Source organism: Marmota marmota, unplaced genomic scaffold (assembly GCF_001458135.2).
Source record: "Marmota marmota marmota unplaced genomic scaffold, marMar, whole genome shotgun sequence".
NCBI classification, from domain to species: domain Eukaryota; kingdom Metazoa; phylum Chordata; class Mammalia; order Rodentia; family Sciuridae; genus Marmota; species Marmota marmota.
In genome coordinates, this window is record NW_025999977.1 from 35,772,657 (window position 1) to 35,797,493 (window position 24,837).

At 35.3% G+C, this 24,837-nt stretch overlaps 1 protein-coding gene across 1 annotated transcript in view; it reads right to left on the bottom strand.

Annotated features, from left to right (window-relative positions):
• Birc6 (baculoviral IAP repeat containing 6) overlaps positions 1-24,837 on the bottom strand; it is a 236,225-nt gene that overhangs the window by 164,720 nt on the left and 46,668 nt on the right. Inside the window, 5 exon segments of the mRNA XM_048804575.1 lie at positions 422-582; positions 2,036-2,261; positions 4,882-5,031; positions 17,246-18,640; positions 23,432-23,490. Coding sequence (XP_048660532.1) covers positions 422-582; positions 2,036-2,261; positions 4,882-5,031; positions 17,246-18,640; positions 23,432-23,490 — 1,991 coding nt within the window.

Here is a 24,837-nt window from a genome sequence, read left to right on the forward strand (position 1 = left end):
AGTATATTTCTGGCATCACACAAAATGTTCACTTCACTAATAACCTTAAAAGAATGGTAAATTCCAAAACAAATTCTTTTTACAATTAACTCTCCTCTTAGGAAACAAAAAGCATAAAGCTAGTGATGCTAAAAGTGAAACTAATTCACAAAGGAATGAATCCCCTTCCCAAAAAATTCAATTAAATTGTTTATGTTTATGCATTTCTGAACATCACTGAGTTACTGAAAAGCACTGAAATGTTTTCTGGATTATTTTCCTATATAAAAAACACAAGTAGTTGAGCATGCAAACAGCACAGGGTAGGAAGGAGGGGCAAGAAGAGACCTCAAAACTGAAACAGTCAAGTTAAAAATTAGATTTTAAAAAAAAAACAACCACAAGATAAAATATTCAAAGATTAATTTTGATCTATTCTTACCATTGACTTTCCCTAAGCCTGGAGCTTTATTCTTCAGCAATGTCACTTGTATTTGTGGAATATTGGTGATGTTTGAGTTCAAAACAAATTTGAAGTCCACATGTCCAACCATACAGGCTTTAGGTAGAACCAATTCAAATACATGTTCATCCCAGCTGTTGCTGTCAAATAAGAGGTGAAACTTAAATATTGCAAAAATCGTTCATTAGCCATAACCATATTATCATTAATATCACCTTTCCTACTTTCTGGGTTTGTACATTCCAACAAAACACATTTCTCCCAAAGGAGAGGTTAAATTTAGGGCAAAGAATGATATTTCCTTAGGAATCTACTACACCTGCCTTAAGATGTGTACATACCAATAGACCCTTGGTTCCTCAAAAGTGTGGATTACCAAGTATCAGAATTATCTGCAAATTCCTGGGCCCATCCTAGATCTACCGTAGGGTCCCAGAATCTTCCTTTTAAAACAAGAACTTATTGAATACATCCATTCTCTGCTTTTAAATTCTTCTCTCTCACATCAGATGCCCAATATATTATTAAATTCTATTCCCTCTAATTCTGAATTATAAAGAGAATCCATTCACTCTATTCTTTGCCATCATGGTCCAAGCTATCATTAGTAGTTCACCCAGATTACCACAATAGTGATTCTATCACTGCCACACCAATATCACAAGCACTACCACCTATAATCTACCCTCAACACAACAGCCACCTTCCAAACCACAAATTATATCACATCTCTCCTGTACTCAAAACTAACACATATCTCATGAAGCATGAGTCTGAACTCATTTCCTACCATTCTCCACTATATCCATTCCACTTCAACAACAATGGTTTTCTTCCCCTTCCTAGAACTTATAAAATATACTCCTCAGGGTCTTTGTACTTATTATTGCCTGAATTAGTATTTCCACAGAGGGCTTTCTCAGGCCCCTTGTATAAAAATGTCATGCAAATTTTCCTTTTCACTCTTTCTCTAAATTCATATACATGTGTTTACCCAAAAACTCTTCAATCACCATACACCATTTTAACATTCTTCAATCTTTTTCATAAAAGCTTTACCCTAAGCCTGTTTACTGTTTGTCTATGCTCACTAGAATGTAAATTCCATAAGCACCATATTACTAAAACCTGTAAGAGTACATGCTTTTATAAAAGAATATTTTATAAAATAACAAATATTTTAAATATTTGTTAAATACATTTGTGGGCTACATGAACAAATTAATAGCAAATGGTACCTTACTCTTAACACAGCAATTTCCAAACTGAAGATGACAAATGGAAGGCATAAAGTTATTAATACGCAAAAGTTAACAAAAAGAATATTATTAGGAATTTCAGGTTGTCTTTAACAAATATATAAAATGGTCTTAAAATTAAATCTTGGAGCACACCTGTAATCCCAGTGACTTGGGACACTGGGGCAGAAGGATCACAAGCTCCAGGACAACCTCAGCAACTTAGCAAAGCCCTAAACAACCTAGCAAGACCCTGTCTCAAAATAAAAACTTTCTTAAAAGGTTGGCAATGCAGCACAGTGGTAAAGTGCTCCCCCATTTTTTTTTTTTTTTATCTTCGTAAGAAATATTTTACCTGTCAGTCTGTAATTTCCAAGTTCTAGTATGCTGAGCAGCATCTCCATGGTGCTGCTGATGCAAATGTTGAGGATGCCTCCTTTGCTGCTGTTCTTGCTGAACTTCTACCCAGCATGGAGGAACAGTAGCCGAAAACCGTGGAGTCAAAGTCTCAAAGCGGGTTAGTTCAACTAGAGAAGTCAATATTTCAACGGTGAATGGCTGGTCCACCAACAAATCAACTCCTTAACATTAGTGAATGAAATAAGGAGGGAAAAAAAGATAAAATTTTAATTTATGTTTTCTGTCTAATCAACCACAACACTCACTACCAAATATCCTGAAAATTTAATAAAGAGAATCCATTCACTCTAATGAAAGTAACAAGTACTGACTAAATACCAGCACAAAAGAAAAGCCTATCTTGAATAAGTTTAAATTATAGACAGAAGAGTCACTTTTGGAGAAACTCAAAAACAACCTATTAGAAGATGATGTACTGACTTTTGACTAACCCTAAGAATATAAGGGCAACAAAAGCAGTAAGAGGCAGTTTACATGCAAACCAGTTTACATCAGGTCAACTATTAACTTTCACAACTTGTATTTATACAATAAAATGCCCTTTTGTAATGAACATTTTTTTAAAATAGTCGAAAGCTATTCTGATAGCAAATAAATGTGTACACATTAACAAACAATATTTTTGCACCTTTATAGTATTTTATAGATATGCCATTGATAAAAGAGTAACAACCTACTTTACACAGATTAGTTTTCTTTTACAAATACATTATTCACATATGTTAAGTGTCTAACATTAGTCAAAGCTGAGGAGCTATTGCTCCTATTCTATTTAACACAAATAAGTTTTAAAAGGCTAAATAGGACATCTTGCAGACTCAGAATATTGTCACAAAGAAAATGATACTAAGTTCTATAAAATTATCACAAGCCTACTTCAAACTACATCTTTTTCTCAACTATCATATCTGATTTAAATCATATTAAATAATTGTTTGTAAACATTACCACCATGATTTCATTGTCATTTGTTAATAAAATAAACTAATTTAGGGATGAGGATGTAGCTCAGTGGTATAGTGCCTGCCTAGCATGTACAAGGCAATGGATTCAACCCCTAGAACAAAAATAAATAAGTAAAAACATAATAAAATAACCTGATTCATCTTTTCTCTACTAAAAAGTACTTTATGTATTTTATATGAAAACTCTGCTCCATTCTACCAATAACTTAGAAAACACAAAACCATTCAATGTGTTAAATTTTTATACATGGTTGTCTAGTTAGCCAAGACAAAGTCTTAATTAACTACAAATCAGCATATCTCAACTGGGGAATGATTTTGCCTACAATCACCTGAAAATATTAGACTGTATTGATGGGGACAGATGTGTGTGCTACTGGACTCTAGCACAAGACAGTCTAACTATAAACAAGAATTTTTGTTCCAAAAGGTCATTTACATGGCCAGGTGTGGGTGGTGCACGCCTGTAATCCCAACAGCTTGGGAGTCTGAGACAAGAAGATGGGGATATGGCTCAGTGGTCGAGTTCCCCTAAGTTAAAGCCCAGGTACCCCCCCCACCAAAAAAGAGGTCAGTTATGTTAAGCTTTATACCATATAGTGAAGACTGCCATATGTTGCTGTAGTAATCCCTAAAAGTTAACACATATGGGTAGCAGCCACTCAACATTTGATTTTGGTGGAAGAAAGAATACCAAGTGCCTAAAATTAAGTGTCCATGAAGATCACATACGAACTTTAGGAAATACTTGTTTTTGGAAAATGTCTGAGTTTAAACATATTTTTCATTAAAGATGTACTAAACTTTTTTAAATGCTAGGTTAAGAGGATAAGATGGTAGTAACTGTTAAGAGTAAAATATAGCAGCAGTAAGGAAGCACAAAACAACTGGAGGTGTAAGGAGTAGGTCTAAGAAAGCTTAGTAAAAAAGTTGCAAGTACTGATCAGTAGTAGAGTGCTTGCCCACATATATAAAGTGAGTCTGATCCCAGCACCAGCCAAAAGAGAACATACAAAATATTCACAGGCTTACTGCAACATGTGGAAACTATGAAACTAAATTACATACTTTAAAAATCATGAAGTTTATTGTACCTGGAGACTGAGAAACAATCTGCAGTTATTTCCAAAAGTCCAAAAATCAAATAATTATTTTTAAGCCAGGATTAACATATTATCTTTATTTCTTTGGAAAAATAGTTCTGGGGGGGCAGTTTAGAACATGGGCAGAAACAAAAAAGCAAAACAACAAAACACACAGTTGGAGATTCAGGATAGGGCAATGTGGAAGTAAATATAATACCTCAGTGAAAATATGTCTTTTAGGCTTTTCAATTCCGGTAGTAATATTAAGAATATTAACCAGTCCACTGAGTTTATACCTACTTAATGAGCTCGCTTTCATGTCTTTTTTCCTCCCCAATTAGACTAAAAAACTCCCTTAATAGCAGAAATAATGTTAACCCTTAGTCAACCTCACCAATATTTAGAACCATTTCTTCCTTTAACATTTTATAGTATCTTCCAACTACTAAAGAAATAATGATAAATAATATACAATAACAGAATCAAATGTATGAAATATGATATGTCAAGAGCTTTGTAATGTTTTGAACAACTAATAATAACAAATATATATATATATAAAATAACAAGTCTGGCAAAAGAATGTGAACAAGTAAATGGACTTCCTTTACAAAGCAATCGAATTGACTATAAAGACTGAAACAATGCTTAAAATTATGTAAGTCTCAGAAAAATTAACAACATAAGAATTTTCAGTTGAAAAAAAATCATTTAAAATATTAATGTCCCACCTGAAATACCAGGACTTGAAGGATTTGATAAAGGTTTGGAACCTTCTAAAGATGGTTCTATTCCCTTTGAAAGAGATCCATCCACTAGAATATCAGCTTCATCAATATCATCACAGGTTCCTCCAATTTGGAGAAAATGAAGCTCACCACCTACAATTTAGGAAAATCACACCAACACAGATACACAGAAGATGAACAAATATTCACATGCAATGCCATTATTTTAAATTATTATTTATTTTAATGTCAATCCAGAGGCAGATAAGGAAGGCTATCAAAATGATTTAAAATTTGAAAATTTAATTGCCAAGGAATTACAAATTAAGACAATTGTAATGAAGAAAATAAGAAATATATAAACATGTGAAAATAGGTATTTATCTACTATTTACTAAGTGGAAGACACTACAAGTGCTTTAATTACTGGATCTTCACAAAAAAGACAGAGACTATACTACAACCATTTGCAGATGAGGAAAAGGATATACCAGCTATATTGGGACCCACAGTCCAATTGCTCAATCCCAGCAATATAAAAGTGAATAAATATTCTTAATGACAATAAAATGAAAACGGATTAAATTTCTAGCTTTCATATTTTTGTCAGAAAAATAAGTGACAGCAAACTAATATTTAAGACAATTTTTAAAAATTAATACATGTACTCTAAAGAATATTAATTCATAATTATACATGTAGCATTATTTATCAAAAATTAATGTGGAGGGGCCGGGGTTGTGGCTCAGTGGTAGAGTGCTTGCCTAGCATACATGAGGTACTGCATTCAATCCTCATGGCCACATAAAAATAAAAATATTGTGTCAACCTAAAACTAAAAAATAAATATTTAAAAAAAAATTAATGTGGAGACATTTCCAGATAACAGACTCACAAGGATTGTTAGCAAACTTGTTTTATAATGAATACCAAAGAAAGTCCTTCAAGAAAATAAGCAACACCAAATTTAAAAGGGGTGGGAGGGATCCAGAAATGGTAGGTAGATGAATATAATAAATATTTTTCTTTTATCAACATTTTTAAAAGATAAAGATTATACAAAATAATTATGTAACACTTGGGGGGGGTTATTACATGTCTAAGGAGATTAAAGTGACATTTCTATTTATTTTACTAGAATTAAGTTACTATTCTATGAAGTAGACTATGATAATCTGAATCACTAAAAATTAAAAAAAAAAAACATGAAAGAAAAAAACAATATGGGAACAGTGATTACAGGTCAAATAGCAGAACAGGAAGTTTCAAAGGCCCATCCCTCCATCAAAACAACCACTGAACTAGAAAATGTAACCAAAAACAACTATTTCCCAACTCTGGAACCCAACACTTAATGACAACCAGAGGATTGGTTGATGAACGAACAGACTAATCTCCAGTAAGAGTGACCCACACTAATTGCTCTCATTCCCCATTTCTCTGCCTATGGCAACAATGGAGCTAACAACCAGTTAGTTATTCCATTCCAACATCCCTGGAATGGAATAGCTAACTGGTTGGTGGCAAGGCAGGCAACAGGGACCTCCTCCTCCATAAATTTGAAGTTATGTATTTTGGTTGGTCTGGGGCAAGCTCTTTTCTTGATTTTTGCCTTCTCAGGCTGGAGCCACTTCCCCAAGCAATATCTACAGAAGATTCAAAAGAGACAAAATTATTTTTGAAGGGTACTGGCTAAAGTGTTGTATTTTATCATGTTGATTTTTAACCACAAATTTCAGGAGAACATAGATAATTATATTCCATGACCCAAGATTCTACTAAGAATATACTATAGGAAGCCTCTTTTACATATGAGCACCAGGAAACTATAAGATGTTTATAGCAGCAAGGCTCTTAATAGCAGAAAAACTGGAAATAACCCAGATGTCCACAGACAGGAAAACAGATAAATTATTAGCGGATGTTTTGCACAATGGAGTACAATGCAAAAGTGAAAAATAAACGATGTATAGGACATGCAATAAGCTTCAAAACAGCATATGAGAAGGGCAAAGGTCCCCAAACCTACATAGTTTGATGCCATTTTTATAAAGAACAAAAAAAAAATCAATAGTATGTTATTGAAGCATTTACTTATGAAGTATAAAATAAGTTTTCTTTTTTTGCAGGGGGTGGGGGGACTGGAGATTGAACTCAGGGGACACTTAACCACTGAGCCACATCCCCAGCTCTATTCTGCATTTTATTTAGAGACAGGGTCTCACTGAGCTGCTTAGCACTGCGCTTTGTTAAGTCTGGCTTTGAACTCACAATCCTCCTGTCTCAGTCTCCCGAGCCACTGGGATTACAGGTGTGTACCACCACACCCAGTATAAGACGTTTTCTTTTGAAAAGTTAAGATACAGAAAATACTCTGAAGTAATAATTATCTCTAGAGCCAGGCACAGTGGCTCGGGAGGCTGAGACAGGGAGATCATGAGGTCAAAGCCAGCCTCAGCAACTTAGTGAGGTCCTAAGTAATTCAGTGAGACCCTTTCTCTAAATAAAATACAAAAAAGAACTGGGGGTGTGGTTCCGTGCCCCTGAGTTCAATCCTTGATACCCCACCCCTAAAAAAAAAAAACTCCCTGTGAAAAGGGCAGAATTCAGGAGAGAAGGAAGGACATATCAAGAGGTGCAAGATACCTATCCTATGGTATTCTTGATTTGACAATAGATGTCTGGACGTTCCTAATGAATTGTTCTTACATAAATATTAAAGACATCAGCAGGGAACGGTGGCATAAATCTGTAATCCCAGTGACTCAGGAGTCTAAAATAAAACCACAAGTTCTAGGCCAGCCTTAACTCAGGGAGACCCTCAGCAACTTAGAAAGACTGTCTCAAAATAAGAGACTGAGGATGTAACTCAGTGGCAAAGCAGCCCTGGGTTCAATCCCTAGTAGCAAAGGCAAAAAGGGCAGGGGGAGTGCTGGGGATATAGTTTGGTGCAAAGCACCCCTAGGTTCTAACCCCAGTACAGGAAAGGGGGCGGGGGGAAATCAATTGAGGAATGAAAATTCAGTGAAGTAATAAAAAAGTAATAACAGTATTAAACAAATCTAAAAACCAAAAAAGCAGTTATAAATGTAAACAGGAATCATATCAGGTATAAACTGACTCAAATTTAATAGGCAAAGATGATCCAACTGTGTCAAAAAAAAAAACTCACTATATGCTGAATTTAAGAGATCACATTTAGATTTAAAAATTCTCAAATTTGTTGAAAATAAAGGTGTGGAAAAGATAGATGATGCAAGCAGTAGCCATCAGAGAGAATTCAATATAAAATCAAGAAGATTTTAACAATTCTATCAACAATACATTTATACAAGTGAAATTTATATAACACAACCCAATCAGTATATAATAAACAATCTCTTCAAGTGCACTCAGAACATTAGCCAAGAAAAGATTACATGTTGGGCCATAGAAAAGGTGTCAGTATGTTTTAAAACACTGATATCATATAATTTATGTACTCTGATCGCAATGAAATTAACATCCAGAGCGGAAAAAAAAATTGGAGAAATCTCAAATATTTGGAAACTAAACAAAACACTTCTAAATGACCCATAGGCCTAACAAGAAATCACAAGGAAAATTAGAACAGGTTTTGAGCTAAAATAAAAAAGAAACAGGGCTGGGGTTGTGGCTCAGCAGCAGAGCGCTCGCCTGGCACGGGGGAGGCCCTGGGTTCGATCCCCAGCACCACATAAAAATAAATAAATAAAGATATTGTGTCCAACTACAACTAAAAAATAAATAAAAATTAAAAATTAAAAAATAAAAGAGAAACACACATATTAAAATTTAGGGAATATAGCTAAAATAGTGCTTCCAAGAACATCTATAGTTTCAAAATGCCTGTTATAAAAGAAGGCTGAAACTAATAATCCAAGTTTATACCTTAAAGAAACTAAAGATCAAAATAAACCCCAAAGCAAGGAGAATGAAGGAAATAAGAAGCATTATAGTGATAATGAGTTAAAAGAAAAATAGAAAAACAAAGGGGAAAAAAGTCTTTTAACCAGAAGATGGTTGGTTTAAAAAAAAAAAAAAAAAATCAGTAAAACTAATAAACTTCTAGCCAAACTGACAATGAAAAAGGAAAGCCCTGACATCAATCAAGAGTCCACAGATATTAAAAAGATTATAGGAAATATTTTAAGACTCTTTATGCTAGAATTTGATAACTTAAATGAAACTGCCATACTACCATAGCTCACTAAAGAAGAAGGAGAGATCCTAAATAATTATCTATAAAATAAATGGAATTTGAGGTAAAAAATCTTCCCCCCTGCAAAGTCTTCAGGCCCAAGGACTTCAGTGGTGAGTTCTACCAAATGTAAAGAATCTTGACCACAAAATTGGAGATAGAGAATACTTCCCAATTCATTGTATCTGGCAATTAATTACTCTGACACCAAAAGCAAAAAAGTTTATAAGAAACAAAAACAGAGCCGGGGATACAGCTCAGTGATAGAGCCCTTATCTAGCATCTGCAAAACCCCCGGTTCAATCCTCAGATTGGAGGGGAGGGGAGAGAAATTATAAGGCTATATCTTTCATGAACAGAGATGGGAAAAAAAAATAGTGGGGACCTGCAGCATTGGGAGGAGGGAGGATGTTCCCCATGTTTACCAATAAACTGAATCAAATAATATACAAGAGCTAATGCATTATGACAAAATATTCCAGGATTACGAAGTTGTTTTAGCATTCCAAAACCAATGGATCAACATAATTCACTATATTAAACTAAGGAGAAAAACTCTGACTATCCCAACAGATGCCAACAAATATTTGACAAAATACAATATCCATTCCTAATGGAAACTCTCAAAAACTCAAAAGTAAAAGGCAAGAAGAATGATTTTCTCCTAAAACCAGCAGAAAAACAAGTATGTGAGTATATAAACCAATAATCTCAGAAAGTAGGATTATTAAGGATAAAGCAATTTGAACTTCTCCTTATAAATATAAGTGCATGTATATAAGTTTTAAGTTGCTGGGATCAAATTCAATGTCGTCAATTTCCCTTTTAATTGTGAACTTTTTTAAAAAAATGGTTTTTTTTAAACATTAACTAAGCTAGGTACCATATCTACATCCTCACCCTTGTATGGCACTGATCTTAGCCCTACCTTCAGTTCTTCAGTTTGTATATTCTATTTCCAAATTTTAATCAAAGAGCTTTATCTAATCTATTTTTAGTATATTATTAACCCTACATAAAATTAATCTAAAACATTTATTTATTGCAGATTAAGTTTTATGGAAAAAATATATTTTGTCCTATTTTGAAAATACTCAGAAGACAGTGCCACATCCATGTGCATCACAGTATAATATACTTTTTTAAAAAATCATATATGTGGGCTGGAGATGTGGCTCAAGCAGTAGCGTTCTCGCCTGGCATGCATGGGGCGCTGGGTTCGATCCTCAGCACAACATAAAAATAAAGATGTTGTGTCCACCGAAAACTGAAAATAAATATTTAAAAAAATTCTCTTTTAAAAAAAAATCATATATGTTCTTAAGGTATGCCATTGCATACATTTTAAGACATCAACTTTTCCTTACTCTTTATTGTTATTAATCTCATTCTTTAAAATGCACCTTCAGGGTCTGGGGTTGTGGCTCAGTGGTAGCGCACTTGCCTAAGCATGCACTGGGTTCAATTCTCAGCATCATATACAAATAAATAAAGGCCCATCAACAACTAAAAAATATTTTTAAAAAATAAATAAATAAAATGCACCTTCAATAGTCAACACTTGAAGAACTGGGAGATAATGTTCAAAGTGGTTCATTTCTTGGGATTTTTCTAGGTCTTTAAATGCATCTAGATACACTATCAGCAGGGAAGATCAAGATGGCATCTAAGATCCTCTGGCTAACTCTCCCCACAAACACACCCAGATGAATAGCCAGCAAAGGAGCTAAGGGTGAGAGACCATAGTGCCTGCCTTTTTTTTTGGTACTGGGGATTGAACTCAGGGGCACTTGACCACTGAGGCACATCCCCAGCCATGTTTTGTATGTTTTTATTTAGAGACAGGGTCTCACTGAATTGCTCAGCACCTTACCTTTTGCTGAGGCTGGCTTTGATCCTCCTGCCTCAGCCTCCCCATAGTGCTTGATTTTTTTTAAGTTGGACACAACATCTTTATTCTATTTATTTATTTATTTTTATATGGTGCTGAGGGTCAAACCCAGAGGCTTGCACATGCTAGGCAAGCACTCTACCACAACCCCAGCCCTAGTGTTTGATTTTTATAGAACAAAATAAAAGATCACTGAAGAAGGCAGCAAGAAAAGTTGCCTGATTCACCTTCATGCAGCCCAGTGTGCAGAGAGGTGCTTCCCACTTAGAAGAGGAGTGGAACCCAATGCTGCTAGGAAATCCCCACAACCCCTAATGCAAGGCCAATCCCCATCAACTGAGCTTCTGAAACAGTACTCTCTCCCATCCTAAGGCAGCAGAATAGGCAGCGGGGGAGGAAAGCATGACAGCTAGCATGTGGCTTTGATTCAGGGCCAAGTACCAGGCCTGATGTCAAGAGAACACGCACCCATTAGACACTGAAGGCCCTGTAATGCAGTCCATAACTTATAGAAAGAGCCTCTAGACTATCTCCCACACCAGATGGAGACCTGGATGCCTATGGGCAGATCTGAATTTTGGTTGCAACAGTTCCAGCTTTGGAGTGGGCTTGGGGAACATCCTCCCTCCTCCCAATGCTGCAGGTCCCCATTATTGTTAAACTCAGGTGTTACCCAGTTTAGCACCAGCTTTAATGGCCAAGGGACAGTCTCCACACCTATCCACCAACCTCAGGAAGCATGGCTTTTGCTAAGTCAGTGCTTGCATTAGGGGCTATAGAACTGCCCCAGCACTTTGGAGAGACTTGTGCTTTAGCTTGTAGCATGGGTCTCAGCATACCAGACTCTGCTGGTGCTTGTGGCTTTGAGACTCAGGCATAAACCAGCTTAGCATCAGCTAAGACAGCCAAAGATGTGCCTTCACCAACACTACCCTAACCCTTAGCAGTAGAGCATGTTACAGGATCCAATACACTGAGGGTAGAATAGGATAGTATATACCAGACTTTGCCCCTGGAGCTTACTGCTAGGCTATAAAATCAAACATTGGGCAGATCCTAAGAGACTCCATCTCTAGTACATGGAAGGAGCCTCTCAAACAGTCTGACTACCAGAAGAACACACATGGCCCCAGTCAACCGAATTTCTATACTGGATAGTAACGCCTACGGCTAGAGGCAACAGTGTTCTTGGACCACAAGTCCACCTCAGCAATAAGCAGTCAATAGAAGTGCTGTCTTGGTCCTAACAAAGTGTTTTGCTGGTCTTGGTGAGCTGGGAGATCAGGGTTTGAAGCAGATTGGCAGTTTGGGTGGCCACTGGTGCCACAAAGAAGCCTTGGTCTGGCTCATCCACAGTAGTTGCCCATAGCCAGTCAGAATCCCACAATATCTGACCACAGGTCAATGACTAGAAATAAGTCAGTTGGGCCTATGAAGGCCCCAGGAAGGAACTGTGGGAATAGATCAAGGCACTTTCCTGTTTCTTTCTGAACAATACACCAACAGAGTATTCAGAACAAACCTGGGCTTGGATTGCTTTGCACAACCAAAACAGTGACAAGCCACCAACAGCAGACTTTTGGCAAATGTGGACCTGGGTCACTGTCTATTACTAACTCAGTAGAAGGGACAACAGGCTCAGAGAAAATAAGCAGCATACTAAGAATATCTAGAAAAAAGGTCTGGGAAATGTAGCTTAGTGGTAAAGCACTAACTAGCCTAGCATGCACAAAATCTGGGTTCAATCCCAGAGCTACAAAAAAGACCAAAATAAATTTGGAAAGACGGGCACAAATGAAGTCAGACTAAGGAGACTGGAAAATATGCCCAAATGACATAAAAAGCATCAAGATTGTTCAGGAAACTATGATCTCCCTGCTACTCAAGATAAAGTGCCAGAAACTGACTAGACAGATAAAAAGTATCAAGATTATTCAGGAAACTATGACCTCCCTGCTACTCAAGGTGCCAGAAACTGACCAGACAGTAATCAGTATAGGAACACTCTCAGAATTCTTTTTAATTTTATTTTTTAGTTGTAGTTGGACACAATATTTTTATTTATTTATTTTTATGTGGTGCTGGGGAACGAACCCAGGACCTCACCAGTGCTAGGCAAGTGCTCTACCACTGAGCCACAACCCCAGCCCAACACTCAGAGAATTTATAACAACTGTTATAAATAACCTCAATAAGCTTGAAGAAAACAATTCGATACTCAGAAAAAAACTTAAAATTTTTAAAAATCAGAAATTTGAGCTAAAAAATACATTAAGTGTAATTTAAAACATGATTGAGGGTATTAACAGTAGGATAAATAAAACAGAAGAAAGAATTGGTGGAGTCAAAAAAAGACTATTTGAAAACACACAGGAGAAAAAACAAGGAATGAAGAGGAATGAGCAAAGTTTATGGGAACTATGGAATAGTAAAAAAAAGAACAAAAAGTAGGGTAATAGTAGTTGAGAATGCCAAGAGGGAAGAAAGCTTATTCACAGAAGTTTTGGGTTGTTTTGTTTGTTTGTCCAGCAAAGTCAAAGGCCACCAGTCAAATTTAACTCAACCAAGTCTACCCCAATACATCTTATTATCAAGCTCTTACACTGAAGGATAAAGATTCTCAAAGATACAAGAGAAAAGAAATGACATATAGGGATGCCCCAATTAAACTGAAAACCAACTTCTCAGCAGAACCATTACAAGCTAGAAAAGAGTACCATAAGGATTTCACGGTACTCAAGGAAAAAAACAGACAATTGAAAATACTGTACCCAGCAAAGTTAACCCCAAAAATGAAGGAAGGATAAACACTTTCCCAAACAAAAGCTGAGAAAATAATATGTCCACCATACCCTGTTCTATGAGAAACACTAAAGGAAGTTGTACAAACTGAAAGAGACATTAAGAAAACATAGGAAGGCATAGGAAAACTTACTGGTAAGAGTAATTATATGAATTCAGAATGCTCTAATATTGTAAACATGGTGCAAAAACCACTTAGATTTAGTATAAAGACTTAAAGAATTTAAAATAGCAACATTAAATGTTAAGCAGTTAGGCAAAATAAAAATAGGTAAAATGGGATACCAAAAATTCAAAATGTGGGAAAGAACAGAATGCAAGTGGAGAGATTTCTTATATGTTCTTATTCTTTTATTTCTGTTCTTACCCTTATGATTATCTTAAAAGTTCATTGAAAGATGGTTTTGGTAAGCCTGATGGTAATGAAAAAGCCAAAATCTATAATATACAAACCAAGAATAATGAAGGAAATAAAACATGGGCTGGAGCTGGAGCTCAGTGCTAAGAGTGCTTATTTGGCATGTGTGAGGCACTGGGTTCCATCCTTAGCACCACATAAAAATTAAAAAACTACAAATTATTGTAGATGGACAACTACCAAAAAAATTAAAAATAAAGGCTGGTGATATAGCTCAGTTGGTGCTTCCCTCATATGCACAAGGCCCTGGGTTCGATCTCCAGCACCACCAAATAAATAATTTAAAAATTAAAACAAAACACACTACCTACTAGGGTAATTAACTTAACCACCAAGAAAGACTGTAAGGGAGAAGGAATGAAAGTTCATTCAGTTCTCCAATTAAAAAATAGTGACTGAATGGAATAAAAAAAAACCAAGACTCAACTATATGTTTCTTGCAAGAAACTCACTTCTCCCCTCAAATGAAGTAAAAGAACAGAGTTTAACAAAAGATTCCATGCAAATGGAAGCTAAAAGGAAGGGCCCGCCATACAAACATCAGATAAAATCGATTTTACATCAAAGTAGTAAAACAAGACAAGGAAGATCATTATCTAATGATAAAAGGGTCAATTCAGCAATAGGAATTAGAAATTCTAAATACACATGCATCCAGTATTAGAAAACCCAAAGTAGAGACACAACATACCAACACCTGTGAAATACAACAAAGGTAGTACTAGGAGGAAAACTTTATAGCAACCAATGCCCACATCAAAAAAGTACAAATTAAAAAAAAAAAAATTCTACAATGCATCTCAAGGAAAACAAGAACAAGCTAAACTTGAAATTAGAAGAAAAAAAATAATAAAGATCACATTTTGAATTTTTGAAATAATAAATAATAAAGATGGGATTGTGGCTCAGTGGTAGAGCGCTCACCTAGCACATGCAAGGCCCTGGGTCTAATCCTCAGCACCACATAAAAATAAATAAATAAAATAAAGGTATTGTATCCAACTACATCTACATCTTTAATGTTTATCTATCAGTTGAAAACTTTATAAATAATATTCTTAACATTCCCCTATCACATGAAATCCCTTCCTAGAACTTCTATCTGTCCCAACTCCAAGAATACATCAATCTATTTTTTTTTTTTTTAGTTTTCGGTGGACACAACATCTTTCTTTGTATATGGTGCTGAGGATCGAACCCGGGCCGCACGCATGCCAGGCAAGCGCACTACCACTTGAGCCACATCCCAGGCGAGCGCACTACCACTTGAGCCACATCCCCAGCCCATCAATCTATTTTTAACTGCTATTAAATATTTAAATACTTAATACCTAAATGTTTAAGGCTTAAATGCTATTTCCCTGAGTTGCTTTAAGCATATCTCATCAAATAACTGAAATCATTAAACCCTTCCTCCATTTCTGGAAAACACTCATGTCTTATCTAAGGATGTGCCCTGGGGCCAGAACCCCCCCCCCTTCCAAACCTAACTTCCTTTTGGATGATTTATAGTAAGTTATATTGTTTTAACTTTTTAAATCTTTTGAATTAAAAGATTGCAAAGTATTCATGTATCATTCCTTGGCTTTTGTCACACTCTGGCATTAATAATGTATATAGCTTAAAGCACCCTGATGACCGACCACCCAGGTGTGTATCCTGGCTCAGCCATTTTTTAGTTCTGTGGCTTAAGGATAAGTTACTTTACTTCTCTTTCCCTCAGTTTTCTTATCTGCAGAATGGAGACAAAAGAAAGTACATACCTCATAAAGTTGGATTTCATAACTAAATGACAAAGGTAAAGTTCTTAGAATAATGAACTGACACATATGTAATCAATTAATTAAAATGTAATCAATAAATTAAAATTACCTGATACCTCAACATTTAGTAGTTGTTCTGAACTTCTCAACTCTAATTCAAAGTTCTGCATTACTCATTTTTAAATTAACCTAATTAGATTTTAGTATTATTTGAAGACTTTTTTTTCTCCTTGTTATATCAGTATACATAGTTAAAAAAAAGGCAATTGGAACCACAATATTAGCCATTATTCTCCTTAACTAAACTATTGTAATCTATGAGGGAAAGCTCAGGTTAATGCCTACCAGAAGAACAGATAAAAGGTATATGTAGCTCTTCTCAAATCCCAAAACCCTTGGCTGTATATCTTCTGACCCAATACTTCCTACTAAACTCTCGATAGAACTATTTGTTATGCCTCATATTGTTAGCAATCCTTTTCAAAAACTGCTATATTGGGCTGGGGATATGGCTCAAGCGGTAACACGTTCGCCTGCCATGCGCGGGGGGGGGTGCTAGGTTCCATCCTCAGCACCACATAAAAATAAAATAAAGATGTTGTGTTCACCGAAAACTGAAAAATATTTAAAGAAAAAAATTCTCTCTTAAAAAAAAAAAAAACTGCTATATTTCCCCAATTTAAAATGTATTTAATGGAAAAAAAAACGGAAAAAATGCATAGGGCTTCAAATGTTTCAAAACTGATTCCCAATCAACCAATATTAGGAGTACATCAGGAAAAAAAAAAGTTTATTTGGCAAAACTCATAATTATTTGCTAAGTATTATTATTTCAGGAGGAAATAAGGACCAATAAATATCTATTCCAAAAGCCTTACATACATTATTTCATTTTACTCTAATAAGCCTGGGAAATAGGCCTTCTTATCCTAGTTTATAAATACATGAAGATTTACTGAATTTAAAATAACTTGTACAAGGTCACAAATTTGAGCAAAGGCAAAGGCTGGTCTAACAGTAAAAACAACAGGCTATTTTCCTGAAGTTAAAGCAGAGAAGATACTTTCCAAGGGATTTATTAACTTATTTATAAACATAATCCTTACCTAGGGTGGCAGAAAAAGTTTTAAGAACACTTAAAACAGTAAATTACTTCATTATAAAATAGTAAATTCCTCCCCATCTATATGGATCTTAATTTCATATTAGGTATGCACATAAACCATATATAAGGGTTTTATAAGATTTATGAAAGAAGCAAAAAAATAGCTTACCTTTGGTGCATGCACATAGCCTGTCTGTGCCCGAGCAGTAAATGACAGAAACAAATGTATCCTGTTCTTCAGTGCCCTCCTTTTTGGGCGGTTCTACTTTGGCCAAAATTTCAAAATTTGAAAGATCTAATATTTTTACATAACCTCCCTGAGTGGTTATTACCAGGTGTCCAAGAGTAGAAATGTCAGATTTTTTTTCTCTCTCAATGCCATTCTTTGAGGTTAACTGCATTTCTTCAACAGGTTCCTCACAATCATCCTCTCGATTATCCAATATATCTGGTGGAAGCAAAATGAGTGAGGTAATCGTGTCCTGGGGATCTTTGATATGTTGGATTTTTATTGGCTCCTCTTCTAAAGTCACTATCCGAGTGGCATAATTCATTTTATAAAGTAATAAATATCCACCACTAACATTCCTCTGCTCAGGCTGAATTATCAAAGGAGACTGTACATCTGCTGGTGGTTCATGATGGATCACACTAATATTTGCACCATTCACTACAGCAAGATTTGATTCCAGCTCACCTTTCCGTCTATTACATAGTGCAGAGTTTAATTTATTTAAATTATTCAAGGCCTCTACTTGATTTATTGCACTCAAGGATTCAACAGGGCACGTCCGCAGTCCTACCAGTAAGTGAATTCCATCAGCACAAGGAGTTATTGAATCTATACAAAGATTCTCCTCCTCTGCAAACTTCGGCAGCCTCAAGCACTGAACCAAAGTCCCAGGCTTGGGAAACACAGAGTTCCACTTCTCAGAATCTGGAGAGGTAAGGTTGGCTGCAGCATCCGCAAATTGCTGAATGTAAGTCACAGGAGGATCCTGCAACAACAATTGCTCCTGACTATCCAGCTCCATTTCAATAATCTGTGGAACCGTAAAACCATCATCATGCAAACTTTTACTCATAATATTGTTCATCTGTGAAAAGATTTTTCCTGCTTTCTCATCAGATTCTTTGATGCTATAAAGAAGTAAAACAGGTAAAGTCCTCCTTACAAGAGGAGAATTTAATTCTGAATTAGTGCAGGATTCATTGTCAGTTGACCCCTGTTCTGAAATACTTTCACCCTGAGTTCTGCTTAAACCATCCAGTGACCTGTGCGAATTACTACTAATGGGTGAGGTAGCAGGAGATTTATAGGTTAATAAACCTCCAGCTAATAAACATGGAAAGGGAATGTTGTGTTGTTCCTGGTGCTTTTCCTTTGTCTTCTCACTCTTAGAGTTTGTTAAGCAAGGATTTGCCCCAAGTTCTTCAAGATCCTTAACAGTATCTTCAAGCACATTTGCAACAATCTCCCACTGAAGTTTTTCTGGCTGTTGGAGAATGCTGAGTGCTGTTATATCAAGGCTTACTTCCATGGCTTCCTTCTGTGATGTGTGCCCTTTGAAAAGGAACAATATTTATTAGATATGACCTTGTTAATTTAAATCAAAATCTGTGGTTTAACATGTTCACATTTATTTTTTACTCATCCAGTCAGTGCATTATAGTAAGTCAAAGAATTTTAAGTATTTTAAAAGACATTTAATCAAATCTGAGATGAACCTATTCAGAAAATTACAAAGGTATTCAAAATTATTTTCAATTTCAGAACTTACTCTACTGAGGTTCTAAAAACCTGCTTTAAAAAAAAAATAGAAAATTAGGGATAGGGTTGTGGCTCAGTGATAGAGCGCTTGCCTCGCATGTGTGAGGCACTGGGTTCAATCCTCAGCAGCACACAAAGTAAATAAAGGTACTGCATTTATCTACAACTAAAAAATATATATATTAAAAAAATAGGAAATTAAAGAGCTAAAGAACGAGTATATTAATTATTCATCACTTTAAATGAATATTAAAACAAGATCTCTGTACTTTAATTCTAAACCAAAAAGACATCCAATACTACTGATGTATCTCTCATTTACATACTTTGAAAAATATCTAAGAAAAATTATTATAATCTTGATTAAATTTTCTTTATTTCTTAGGAATCAAAGCACCATTTCTTCTTTCTTATCCTACCATGCTGATTATCAGTGGATTATAGTTGTGTGAAATTTACTTCTAATCTGAGCTTAGAAACAAATAATAACTAGAAAGAAAAAGTTCTGCAAAATCTATCATTTTAAAGTGAAACACAGGGGCTGGGATTGTGGCTCAGTGGTAGAACGCTCCCATGGCATGTGCAAGGCACCGAGTTCAATCCTCAGCACCACATAATAAATCAAATAAAGGTATTGTGTTCAACTACAACATATATATGAATGAATGAAACACACATATCTTCTGTACTATCTGCTAATTATAGTTCATTTAAAGGAAGCTCAATCACAATAACCAAAAAAGGCCTAGCTGCCCTTCAATAGATAAATGGATAAAGAAAATATGGTGTGTGTGATATATACATGTATATATATATATTACAGACACACACACATGGAGTATTGCTTGGCCATAAAGAACAACCTTTAAGACATTTGCTGGGGCTGGGATGTGGCTCAAGCGGTAGCGCGCTCGCCTGGCATGCGTGCGGCCTGGGTTCAATCCCTCAGCACCACATACAAACAAAGATGTTGTGTCCGCCGAAAACAAAAAATAAATATTAAAATTCTTTAAAAAAAAAAAAAAAAAGACATTTGCTGGTAAAGGGATGGAACTAGATACTACCATGCTAAGTGAAATAAGCCAGTCCCAAAAAGTCAAGGGTCAAATGTCTTCTCTATTATGCAGAAACTAATCCAAAGCATAGGCGGGAAGTTTGAAAAAAAATAAATAAATAAGAGAAAAAAGAGTAGTAGAGTAGATAAAGGAAAAGGAAGGAGGGATAAAGGAGGGATGGATAGGGAAAGACGGTGGAATGAATCTACCTAACTTCCCGTATATGTATATAAATATACCACAGTGAATCTCATCATCATGTACATCCACAAGACATTAATTTAAAAAAAAAAAATACTATACATAAATAGCAGAAAGATCAGTAGAGAAGGGGGAAGGGAACAGGTGGAGGGAAAGGGGAAGTACTAGGGATTGAAATAGAACAAAATTCCATGCCTTTATGTCAAAATGAATTCCATTGTCATACATAACTAAAAAGAACCAATAAAAATAAAGGGAGAGCTGGGGTTGTAGCTCAGTGGTAGAGCGCGTGTCTACCATGGGTGAGGCACTGGGTATGATCCTCAGCATCACATAAAAAATAAAGGTTAAACTTTATTACTAAAAAATGAATTCATTAATTAAAGGGAGTACAACTACACTACATTATACCTTTTTGAACTTTCTTACCACTCCAAATAATCCCCATACAAAAGTCTTATGCAGGCAACTTTCGAAAGTAATCAAACTTCAATTTAAACTTTTCTTTGACCTCCTGTCAAACATTCTCACTCTTTGTCAAAAGGCATGTATTCTTAATGCTGGTATGTGTTCCAAAACCAAAATTTTTTTGAGATGATCTAGATACCTCCTTTTTTCTGGGAGAGGGGGTAACCAGGGATTGAACTCAGGGGCACTTAACCACTGAACCACATCCCCATCCCTATTTTGTATTTTAGAGACAGGATCTCACTGAGTTGCTTAGCGCCTCGCCTGTTGCTGAGGCTGGCTTTGAACTCTCAATCCTCCTGCCTCAGCATCCCAAGCCACTGGGATTAAAGACGTGCACCACAGCAACTGGCTTAATTACTTTTAAAAGTCTTAATCTTCAACTGAAAAATGTCTTATGAAGTCTCTTAGATTGCACTCACATTTTTTAAACAATTCTTCAGACAACAGAATTCAACTGAACGGAAATTAGTACATAGAGTTCATAAATTTTCTAGATATTTTGGAAAAGGAACACATCTTTCATAATAACTGACACATGTATGGCTACTCCACAAGCCTCCAGAAAGTTACAAACAAGTCTTTTAAGATAACTAAATTAGTTTAGAAGAAAATGAAAAAATGAGCTACTTAAAAATTCTCAACTGAGGCAATTACAATTTTTAAACAGAAAGGGTTTTTTTTCGCTTTTGAAAGCTACCTTTTAATTCTACACACAGACAACATTCTCAACCCTTAAAGATGGGTTGCCATATGCAGTTAACAGAAATGTGAAAATTTTTCTAGGTGCTGACAAATGAAGTCAAAAGATAATTTTAAAAATTCTAAAGTTAGAAAAGGGATAAGAAAATAAACAATACATCTATTATTATATTTTAATATTTATTTAGTTAGTTAGTTAGTTAGTTAGTTTTTGGCAGACACAACATCTTTGTTTGTATGTGGTGCTGAGGATCGAACCCGGGCCGCACGCATGCCAGGCCAGCGAGCTACCGCTTGAGCCACATCCCCAGCCCAAATACATCTATAATTAATTACAAATATACACAGTAAGATCTTTAAGATCTATAAGAACTATACCCAGAAAAAAGAACAAAGCTAGAGCATGTAAAGGTTACAATCAGAATCAAAATTTAAAGGGAAAAAAATGAAAATAAGAACATTTAATGCAAACACTTCACGTTACAAAGGAAAATCTTAAACCCACAGAGTTTAAGTGGCCCAGCCTTTTGTTAATCACTTTCAAAAAGATTTCATGATAAATTAGAATTTAGAGAACATGTATTACTCTATAATAACCATAATTTTTAACTACTGTACTACACAAAACCATATCTCTTCTAAAGAGATTTATTTAGTTACACATATCCTTAGTTCATGACATCTGGCATTAAATGATAGCCACAACTTATTTACAGTCATTTCTTTAAAACACTAGCTACTTTTCAGGTACTATGTTCCAAGTCTTACAGCTATATATTTAAAGACTAGAACTATGAATAATATGAATAATCACTGTTTTACATATAAGGAAATGCAACTGGACTATAAGTAACAGAGTTGGAGTATAAATTCTGACATAATAAAACTAATTTGAGAATCACTATTATTCTTTCCTATAAAATAACATTAACCTGGGTGTGGTGGTACACACCTGTAATCCCAGCAATTTGACAGGCTGATGCAGGAAGAAATGCACATTCAAGGCCAGCCTCAGCAACTGAGCAAGGCCCTCATTAATTTAGCAACTCCATGTCTCAAAATAAAAATAACCTAAGGATGTAGCTCAGTGGTAGAGCACCGCTGGGTTAAATCACCAGTACTAAATAAATAAATAGATAGATAGATAAATTTAATACGCTTGGTACTAAATTTAGTACACTTGATAGCATGACTATAATTTTATACTTTCAAATTTATTTTCCATATACTTTTAAGAATAAAGAGCTTTAATTTAAACGTTACATTTATTTAAGAGAATACATTACACACTATGTACTTACCATTAATTCAAGATTTCTCAACCAATCTGGAAAGCAGTATGGAGATTCCTTAGAAAACTTGGAATGGAACCACCATTTGACCCAGCTACCCCACTCCTTGGTCTATACCCAAAGGACTTAAAATCAGCATACTATAGTAATCAACCACATCAATGTTTATAGCAGCTCAACTCACAATAGCTAAACTATGGAAGCAACCTAGGTGCCCTTCAGTAGATGGATGGATAAAGAAACTATGGTATACATACACAACAGAATATTACTCAGCATTTAAAAGAGAATAAACTTATGGCATTTGCAGGTAAATGGATGGAGTTGGAGAATATCATGCTAAGCGAAGTAAGCCAATCCCCCCAAAAAAAACAAAAGTTGAATGTTCTCTTTTAAGTGGATGCTGATCCATAAGAGGGTGAGGGTAATGGAGGAACTTCAATGGGGTAAGGGGTGGGGGAAGGGAGGGGTATGAGGGCAGGAATGAAATGGACATCATTACCCTAAGGGTACATGTATGACTGCACATATGATGTGACACTACATCATGTACAATCAGAGAAATGAAAAGTGTGCTGCAATTGTGTACAATGAATTAAAATGCATTCTGCTGTCCTATATACCTAATTAAAATTAATTAATTAATTTTAAAAAAGATTACTAAAACTGAAAAAAAAAAAAAAAAAAAGAGCAAAGAAGAGACACCGAAGATTTCTGATACAGAAATATTTGGGTTTTCTGCACAAATTACTGAAAATTTTGAGTTTGCATTAACTAAGAAATTCAGACTTAAACAGTATGTAGCTTTACCTAGAATAATAAATAGAAGGATTTACAAAGAAGATAATCTAATAATTTTTACATACCTGTCACAGAATCTGATCTGGAATGCTCTTCACTGTCTGAATCCTCCAGTAAATCATCACTTAAATTAAAAGTAAAAATGAAAAACAATCTGAATTCAATAAGAAACATTCATCATATGAGAAATCAAAACAAAAGTGTAATGTTAAAATCACTGCTATACATCTCAAATGTAAACAACATAAAAAACTATTAAAACTAGCTGAAATGAGATACAAATAATAAAGTCTTAATCATCACAAATCATTAAATAAATGTCTACCTGAAATAGGGTGTGGAAACTTACAGGAATCAATATAACATTTAGGGATTTGAAATCTACTATGTGACTGGCGATAATTTAGGCAAATAAAAGGGTACAGAGCAGCAGTTAATAAATTTAAGCATAAGCTTGCAATAGTAAAATTTTAAGGACTATTCTATTATTGAATTTAGAAAAGTTACTTTAAAACCTAATAAAATTGTACAAATACATGTGTAAGTACACATACTCACACCAACATGCATTTCATTTTTATTTTGTGGGGTTTTTCTGTTTTGTAAAGGCTGCTAATAACTCCTTGACAAACTATTACACTCAGAAGTTAGAGGTTAACACAATAGTCCCTCCTTTGAGCGTCACTCAAGTGGCGATGAAACTGTCAGCCTCCCTCTTTGAATCGACCTCTATCCTCTCTCTCTCCACTGTTAGCCAACAAGAAAAAACAGGTCATTACATACCAAACAAACATAATATTGGGCTCTGTCTGGACTCTCTTAATCAGCACATCTTACAGTGGTTTCTAAAATTCTGATAACCTCATTATGAAAACAAAAAGATGCATTTTGCAGAAAGAAAAGGCAATTTTACCCTTTTGAAATAATATACTTCAATCTGAAATGCGGAGACATTTATAATGTTATTTGATTTCTAGTTATGGTCTCCACTGAAAACGCTTAGGGATACTACATACCAAGGCAATATTTGAAATTTGGGAAGGGTTCACCTAAATAATTTTAACAAAGTTTCTGTTTTAGTTTTTTTTTTTTTTTTTTTTTTAATATTTATTTTTTTTAGTTTTCGGTGGACACAACATCTTTGTTTGTATGTGGTGCTGAGGATCGAACCCAGGCCGCACGCATGCCAGGCGAGCGCGCTACTGCTTGAGCCACATCCCCAGCCCCCTGTTTTAGTTTTTTTAAGTGATAATCATTGTTCATAAACTAATTTAATAGTATAATTTAGGCGGGGGAGGCTGAGGCAGGAGGATCGCAAGTTCAAAGCCAGCCTCAGCAAAAGCGAGGCTGTAAGCAACTCAGTGAGACCCTGTCTCTAAATAAACTACAAAATAGGGCTGGGGATGAGGCTCAGCAGTCGGGTGCCCCTGAGTTCAATCCCCAATACCAAAAAAAAAAAAAAAAAACAAAC